Consider the following 9,006-nt stretch of genomic DNA (forward strand, 5'->3'; position numbering starts at 1 on the left):
ACCCGAAAAGCTTTTCCATTTAAAACGTATCAAAATTAATTATTTATTTATTTTTTTTTTATTTTAGTTTATTTTTTATTACACGATTGTGTGTATTTTAAAAACAAAAAAAGGTACAGCCCGACTCGTTGTTCAGGGTATTTTTAGACGAATAGACGAATAGGTTCTTTTATTTAGGATCTTTTGCGCAGATCCTACCGACTGCGCCAGTAATATTTTTTATTAACAAAAATAGATTTTATTTGAATAGCTTTAAATTATATTAAACAACACTTTTAGTGAAAACCAACAATTATGACCTTTCGAGTGGGATGATGAAATCAGAGTGTGAAGTGACAAAAACGATTTTACAAATGGTGCCGCTTAATGTGCGGGACCGCTTTCAATGGCGAAAATGCTGAATTGAAGCATGTTGGCAATGTTGCATTCGATGCTTTTGCTGGCAAAAGTCTCCAATGAAACATTAGGATATGTCACTTACATATATCTATATCTATCTCGGTGTAATACAAATAACCATTGCATGAAAAAAAACTATTATACTCTGTAGTAACATGTTGCAAGCGTATTAAAAGTAGGAAATATAAAACTTCACAAAAAACTCTGACTGGCTTTTGAATTGCCCATCCAAAATTTTCGACACAATCGTTCTGTCAAGCGCGATATGGGAATCTTTTCCAATGGATCTCTGAAATCTTTCTTCCGCCAGAAATTTAACGTGGCTGCTAATTTTAGCTCAATGGTTATGGTCGTTTTTAATGGCCTTATACCGCTAATAATATTATAAATCTGTAAATAATCAGATGCGTCATGTTAACATTGTTCATACAGTTTAAACGTATGTAATTTAACTTACACTGATTCTTAAAATGCGTCGTGCAACTTTGTCATTATTTTTTCCAATCATTTCGGTATATTGAAAAAGCAGAAACAATAAAAACACTCATATTCACAAAATATATTTCCCACAAAATTGTTATTGAACGTCAGTTGTTTGACTATCATCGGTTTCGAATTGAAGTTAGAACCAGAACAAAATAACTCCTTTTCCCAACCAGTTGCACACTTTTTCGTCCATAATTCTTAGATCAGAAGTACGTATGTTTTTAAAGTGATGAGAAACTCCAGGGAATACCTGTCAACTAGTCTGTGATCAAGGATCAAATTTTGTTAATTTTGCTAGAGTAGAGCTCATGCTGATAGGAAGTATTTTAGGAGAATTAGTACGGTAGTTTGACTTGAAGAATTTTGCAAACATATTGGAAGTCATCGCGGACCGAACGAATAGCGATGAAAAGCGAAATAGAACAAAAAAAAGCCGAATGCGTGTTGTTTTGTTCACGTTATAAAAGCGAATGTTATTTATTTAAGCAATTGTTACATCTAATGTATGACAGGATTGCAGAGTGCCAAAATTTACAAAAAGTAGTAGGTGATGCCACTTAATTATCAGGTGGCGCTCTGAGTGCTCTGAACATACTCCCCCCGATGGCGAGTCATACCGCCAGCTAAATGATCATCGATGGGAAGAGCGCACAATTTAGAGATGGCTCGTTTGCAAATACCATTGGCCGTTTTAACTTCAGCTACACGAACTTTAGAATCGTTCCCCAGGAAGACCTTAGTGACTCTTCCAAGCAGCCATTTGAGTGGTGGCAATGCTTCATCCTTTATAAGGACAAGAGTTCCAATTGGGAGATTGTTCCTTGGATATCGCCATCGTGAGCGTTGTTGCAAAAGTGATAAATATTCGGAACTCCACCTCTTCCAAAAAGTCTGTTGCATGAATTGTATTCGCTGCCAGTTGCTCAGTCGACTGGTGTTTATTGTTGAAAGGTTTGGTTCCGGTATAGACGTTAGTGGTGCACCTATAAGGAAATGGCCTGGTGTGAGAACATCTAAATCATCGGGATTTTCTGTAATTGGACAAAGTGGTCGAGAGTTAATGACTGCTGAGATCTGACATACGAGTGTTCTAAGTTCATCAAAAGTGGGTACTGCAGAACCAACAATTCGCCAGAAATAGAATTTCGCTATTTTAATTGAGGCCTCCCAAAGACCTCCGAAATGAGGAGACCGAGGTGGAATAAACTTCCAGTCAATTCCTTCAACAAGACACTGACGATAAACTGCTTCAACATGTTGCTGCTTGAGAAATTGTTGCTGTAATTCTGCCATTTCATTTCTTGCTCCAACAAAGTTTGTTGCGTTATCAGACCAAATGACCTTTGGTTTTCCACGGGTACAATAAAAACGACGCAATGCTGCTAGAAAGGATTCAGTTGATAGATCCTTTACGACTTCCATATGAACCGCCTTCGTTGTAAAACATATGAAGAGACTTATGTAACATTTCGTTGATGGTCTGCTTCTTATTTCAGATCGGTAGTAGAACGGTCCGCAATAGTCAACTCCGGTGATAAGAAAGGCTCGACTTTGACGGACGCGGTCTTCTGGTAAGTTTCCCATAATCTGTTCGCAAATCTTGGGTCGTAATCTGAAACATCGCACGCACTTGCTTATTATGTGACTCACCACCTTTTTTCCTCCCAGGGGCCAATATTGTTGTCGTATTGCAGCAAGTAATGCTTGAGGTCCGGCATGTAAATTCTGATGGTGAAAATGTGTTATAATAGATTCTGTTAGGGGATGTCCCTTGGGTAGAATGATTGGATGTCGTGAATGGTAATCCAATAATGCATTTTCTAAACGACCACCTACTCGAATAAGTCCAAATGAGTCTAAAAATGGTGACAAGGACGCCAATTTACTCGAAGTACTTATTGGCACAGACCTTTTAAGATCTTTGTATTCAGAAGAAAAATTCACTCTTTGCACCATGCGAAGTAAATACCAGGTTCCTTGTTGAATGTGTGTTGTATCGAGAATACCAGAATGGTCCTTTTTGATGAACATGTGGACGTAACCATATATGCGCTGCATTACTGTAAAGGAGTTTATATATTTACAATCAAGCGAAATATCAGTTACTGAAGTTGACGAAAGTAATGCATTTTTCGCCGTTCAGGTAAATTTCTAACGCGAATACTACTTTTAGGCCAATTTGTTTCCAAATCAAGCAGAAATGGGGGTCCAAATTTCCAAAGTGAAGAGTTTGATAACTCTATGGGCGATGCACCTCTCGACAAGATGTCTGCAGGGTTCAGATGTGTTGGTACATACCGCCACTCCATGCCATTTGTTAAATGTTGTATACTTGTAATGCGATTGGCGACAAAAATATTAAAACGTGAAGGCTCCTCCTTGATCCATGACAAAACCGTTGTAGAATCCGACCAGCAAAAGAACCGACAGTTAAATATTCGTAAATTGCATATAGACTGAATTACTTGAGCCAGAAGCGCAGCTGCACATAACTCTAGTTTAGGAACTGTGACCGTTTTTAATGGCGCAACCCTTGATTTTGAACAGAGCAACGTGGAATGTGCGTGTCCACCTAAACGAGATACTACGTAGATACAGGTGCCGTAAGCTGAGAGACTGGCATCACAAAATGCATGTAATTCCAAGCTAGAATTTGGTAAGCCAACATATCGTGGAAAGGTCTTATTTCCTATACTACTAAACTCATCGTAAATTTGAAGCCATGCTGTTTGATAAGTCATTGGTAGACTTTCATCCCAATCGATCTTCTCCACCCACAGTCGCTGAAGGAATATTTTTGCCTTGCACACTACGGGTCCAATTAATCCCAATGGATCATAAAGTTGAGCAATAATCGACAAAACTGAGCGCTTAGTAATTTTTCTATTGTTTTGGCGAGGAGTAAACGAAAATATGAAAATATCAGCCTCGGGATTCCATTGAAGTCCAAGCGTCTTTGTCAAAACACTTCCATCATCGAATTTGATTAATTTCTCCTTATCTGTATCCGGCACATTGCTAATCACTTCTGGTTTATTTGAACACAACACCACTTTCGAATTTTAAAATTTCCTTTACCTAACAGCTCAGAGGTTTGTTTCACTATTTCTTTTACTTCTTCAATGGTGTGCGCACCAGTGATTAAGTCGTCGACATAAAAATCGCGTTGAATTATTTTGGAGCCAATGGGGTATAAAACTGCTTCATCGACCGCAAGTTGATGCATGGTGCGAATAGCCAAAAATGGTGCAGACTTTGTCCCATAAGTAACCGTATCGAGTTTGAATATTTTTATGTCATCTTTTGGATCGTCCCTCCAAAGTATGCATTGCAAGTAATTATCAGGTGCGGTAACTCGAATGCACCGATACATTTTGCAAATGTCTCCTGTTAGGGCGACTGGATTTGCACGAAAACGAAGGAGAGTGTCGGCTAACTTTGGTTGAATGGTTGGACCTGCCATCAACGCATTGTTTAATGAATAACCAGTTGTAGTCTGTGCTGAGCCGTCGAATACGACTCTAAGCTTTGTTGTTGTGCTATCGTTTTTGAACACGCAATGATGTGGGATAAAATATGTGGGTAGCGATGGTATTGGCTTCGATACTGGAGACATGTGTTGAAGTTCGAGGTATTCCTTCATAAAAGATACGTATTGTAATTTTACTTCCTTATTACGTTCGAGACGCCTCTCAAGAGTTAGAAACCGTCGTAACGCTTGCTCGTAGGAATCACCAAGAAGGCTAATACTGGGCTTTAGAGGTAAGCGAACCGAATATTCGCCTGTCAGCAAACGACTGTAGTTTGCCTTAAAGTGATCTTCGCAATCGAGTTCCTCTCTTGTTGCCTTACTAATGGGCTCAAAGCTGTTGTCTATTTCCCAAAATGAACGCACCAATTCATTGGTAGATGGATGATCTGCGTCACACTCAAGAGATGTTGTTACTGTTGTTGTAAACGATGATAGCTTTGGCGATGTGCTTTGGCCACCCGATACGATCCATCCAAAACGAGTTTTTTGGAGAATATAATTATTTTTTAAACGAATTTGACCAATGCAAAGCAAATCAAAAAATATGCTTGCACCTATGAGAAGATCCACACGTTGGGGCTTCTGAAACTCGGGATCAGCTAAGTTGATATTCGCTGGAATATCCCAATCATAGATTTCGAGTGGATAATTTGGCTGATAATCGGTGATTGTTGGAGTTACGGCAGATTCTAAATTGGCACTGAAGCTGTTATGTACAGAATGAATTGAAATGTTGACGCTAGAATTAACAATAAATTCCGAATCTCCGATACCGGAAACTGCTAACGATGATTTAGATTTTTTAATTTGTAATTGATTTGCTAATCTCGTCGTTATAAAGTTGATTTGTGAAGCAGAATCGAGGATCGCGCGACATGGTATTAGCGATCCGACACTGTTGCGAACGAAAACAATAGCAGTTGCAAGAAGCACACATTCAGTTGAACAAGAGCGTGACTGAGGTGAAGGTGAGCGACTTTTTGATGTCCTTGTGACGAGGACAGCTGGCTGTGATGGACCAGGTGTGGTTTCAGAAATACCAGTTGCGGCTGGGTGGACTTGAGTAAAATGCAGCAGGGTATGATGCTTCATGGAACAACAACGACATGTAGAAGATTTACATTGCTGCACCTGATGTCCTGGTTTGAGACAATTTATGCACAGATGTGCTCTTTTGGCTTCCTTCCACCTGTCACTTGGACTCAAACTTGCGAATAGTGGGCACGTGTACACAATATGGTCATGCTTTTGACAAATCGCACAACTTTTGGTGGAAGTCTTAGAAACAACAAATGCATTTTTACGATACTTTGTATTGCTCACCTGTGTGCTAGGTGTTTTTGTTACCATAGCATGAGTCACATTTTCTAATGTTTGACATCTCCTCTGCAAGAACGTAGCCATATCCGTCCACGTGGGTAACTCCTCAACTGGAATCTTTTCTTCCCACAATGCGTGTGTTTCGGGATCTAATTTCTGTGCAGCGATATACTGAAGCAAACAATCAGCTATTTGTTCGATCGTACCCAACGAATGCAAGGCTCGAACATGCGATACTAATTTGTCCACCAGCGAACGCAACTCTCCTGATTTCTTGTCAGTGCTCACCCTCTGCAATCCGAATAGCTCTTGAATGTGTGCCTGAAAAATCAAACGTCGATTACTAAATCTTTGACTAAGTAATTTCATAGCAATTGTGTAGTTTTCGTCACGCATTTCAAGTGATTGGATAGTATCCAGTGCTGCTCCCTTTAGGCATGAACGAAGATGCTGGAATTTTTCCAAGTTTGACAATTCTGTGTCATCGTGTACTATTGTTCGAAACATGCCAAAAAAATTCGGCCAATCAGTATACGCTCCTCCAAATGATGGTAGCTGCAACTGCGGCAGACGAGACTTTGGTTGTTTCATCACAATGACCGATGGCTGCTCCTGTAAAGGTTGATTTCTCGTAGATGACATTACTTGAGGATCCAACTTGCTTAACTCCCTCGTAAACGCTGCCTTAACTCTGATGAAAGTCGCAGCGAATTCATCGCGAGTGGTGGTTTCAAGCTCATCAGGGTCCTCTTCCTCCAATTGTGACTGCGTTAATTCGAATTGATGTTGAATACGATCGAGCTGTTCTGATCTGACTGACAGCTCTGCGTGATCCATGGAATTAAGTTCTTCCATACTAAGTGGTGTTGAATTTAGCTTGCGTAAAATGGCTTCACTTTTTCTTTTTAAGAACGACATTTTTTTTTTGACTGCTCGAATGTTGCGAGGTAACTGTTTGCACAGCAAACTGTTTATATTAATACGGTTTAAATGAAACTGTTTTACTAAATTAACAGTTGAAGTTCGTGATTTGTACACTGTATATTTTTGCACGGCAAAATAGGAAAAAACCAACGAACGAACAACAAAACTATTAACCGCGATGAGTTAACTGTAGGATCTGGTGATCTGTACACGGTACTGCGAAAGGAGCAACAAAGTGTGCAAAATAACTAACTGCACGCGGTATCACGTCGGGGTCACCAACAAATGTATGTCGTCGCGCAAGAATTTTTGCGCTCGAACGAATAGCGATGAAAAGCGAAATAGAACAAAAAGCCGAATGCGTGTTGTTTTGTTCACGTTATAAAAGCGAATGTTATTTATTTAAGCAATTGTTACATCTAATGTATGACAGGATTGCAGAGTGCCAAAATTTACAAAAAGTAGTAGGTGATGCCACTTAATTATCAGGTGGCGCTCTGAGTTGTTTACGTAACTGCGAAAATGTCAACTAAAACGAAAACAACAAATATCATAACCGCCACCAAGTTGAGAGCAACGGAGCAACAAAATTCCCCAATCACCAGGTCTACTGGTAATAACACCAAACATCCAATCGCTTAACACCGTTACATCAATTGCTTAACGTATGAACAACAGATAAAACCACGTGACCAACTAATAACATCATCATAGTTAATCTGCTGGTAACCCCGAGCGTTGCTAAAGCAGACCTCACTGGTCAACCAAGCGAAATATCAAAGATAAGATATCGCAACTACAATAAATATGGTTTAAAAAAAAAACTAAAAAATACGCTTTTAAAACATATCAAACTAAAAAGTGAAAAATAATTCCAGCATTATTGTGAGAAAAGCGTGGAATGCTCGATATATGACCAAGCACCTCACGCTTTTCTCACAATAATGCAGGAATTATTTTTCACTTTTTAGTTTGATATGTTTTAAAAGCATGGTTTTTAGTTTTTTTAAACTATATTTATTTTTAATTTTTTAGTTTGATGTGAGAAACCCCAAATTTGTTAAAATATGAACTATGACATGTAGTATGGGTTAAGTAAATCGATCATTAGGCAGCATTTAATATCTACTCGTAACCTTTCATTGACTTATTGTTATATTATTTGCGATCAAGTTCTATTAACGACTTTACGAATTATTACTTCTTAATCGAATCATTTCTTCTAAAGCTTCAATGCTACATGGGGTTTTACCTGTCAACTTTGAACAGTCTAGTTCTTCAATTCGAGCACCGTCCAAAGATCTACAACGACTAAGTGCTACATAAGCTTGTCCAGCAGCAAACAGTCGAGAGCCCAGATAAATTACTGCATGATCTTCTGTACAAACTAGTTTTGGTGATATTTGAATAGCACACTGAGTTGGGCGTCGACCGTTCATAAGAGAAGGTTGTACCAGAGAACGTATATTTATAAATATACGATATATATGTTATAAATATACGTTCTCTGGTACAACCTTGAATCTTATGAACGGTCGACGCCCAACTCAGTATGCTATTCAAATATCACCAAAACTAGTTTTATATAGATGTTGCATACTTTTAAGCGCATCTTTTTGGTGAGGTGCTTAAACTTACTATCGCCTTCCTACAGTGTCGCTCAAATATTCTAGGTTTCAGCACCACTTAAAAAAGTTACATACATACAAGTGAAGCTAATAAAAGCGTATTAAAAACAAGCACTAGCTGAATTTAAAGAGTAAACAAAGCACTAAGCGATCAACTACATACCGTCAAGGGAATAACCCCAAGCTCCAATGAAAGAGCGGTGGGATATTGTTTCTAGGAAAGTCAAACTAAAAACGGCAAAACCCCTAAAAACTTAACCTCAGACAATTTTATTTTCTAAAAGATGAATGGAAGTCTGAGATTCTTAAGAAAGTTAAGTCCGACTCCATCCTCAGTGAATTCGAAAAGTGGGTTACCAAAATTCAAGGCGCTGAAATTCAGCTGCAATTAAGCAGTTCATCAATGTGCCGACTCGCATTACCTAGCAAGCATTACAATACTCACCCAGAGGACCCTCATAAATGCAAGGACTAGGGTTAAATTAAATTGTGTCGAAGATGTGGTGAGAGTGAACATCAGGACTGACCCAGTAGACCAGAATGCTTTCTTTGCTTGAAAGCAGGTACCATTGAAATCGCAATCGTCATATGCCTCATGTAGAAGAAGGTAGCACAAACCCTACAATAAATATGTGATGGAGCAGATCGATTTGACCTTACTCAGGGAACCGTGTAAAATCGGTGAATGTGCGAAGTGGTGTAGCGAAAAGAAATAAA

General features: G+C 38.9%; 2 protein-coding genes across 2 annotated transcripts; both read right to left on the reverse strand.

Annotated features, from left to right (window-relative positions):
* Positions 1-1,329: 1,329 nt before the first annotated feature.
* LOC126766136 (uncharacterized) lies at positions 1,330-3,891 on the reverse strand. The gene has a single exon (XM_050483996.1). It carries the CDS (start codon positions 2,941-2,943, stop codon positions 1,450-1,452), a length of 1,494 nt encoding a protein of 497 aa, XP_050339953.1. The 5' UTR covers positions 2,944-3,891; the 3' UTR covers positions 1,330-1,449.
* A 16-nt stretch (positions 3,892-3,907) lies between these two features.
* Positions 3,908-6,592, reverse strand: LOC126766046 (uncharacterized). The gene has a single exon (XM_050483750.1). It carries the CDS (start codon positions 6,590-6,592, stop codon positions 3,908-3,910), a length of 2,685 nt encoding a protein of 894 aa, XP_050339707.1.
* Positions 6,593-9,006: the final 2,414 nt, after the last annotated feature.

The sequence above is a fragment of the Bactrocera neohumeralis genome, unplaced genomic scaffold (assembly GCF_024586455.1).
Source record: "Bactrocera neohumeralis isolate Rockhampton unplaced genomic scaffold, APGP_CSIRO_Bneo_wtdbg2-racon-allhic-juicebox.fasta_v2 cluster11, whole genome shotgun sequence".
Lineage (NCBI taxonomy): Eukaryota > Metazoa > Arthropoda > Insecta > Diptera > Tephritidae > Bactrocera > Bactrocera neohumeralis.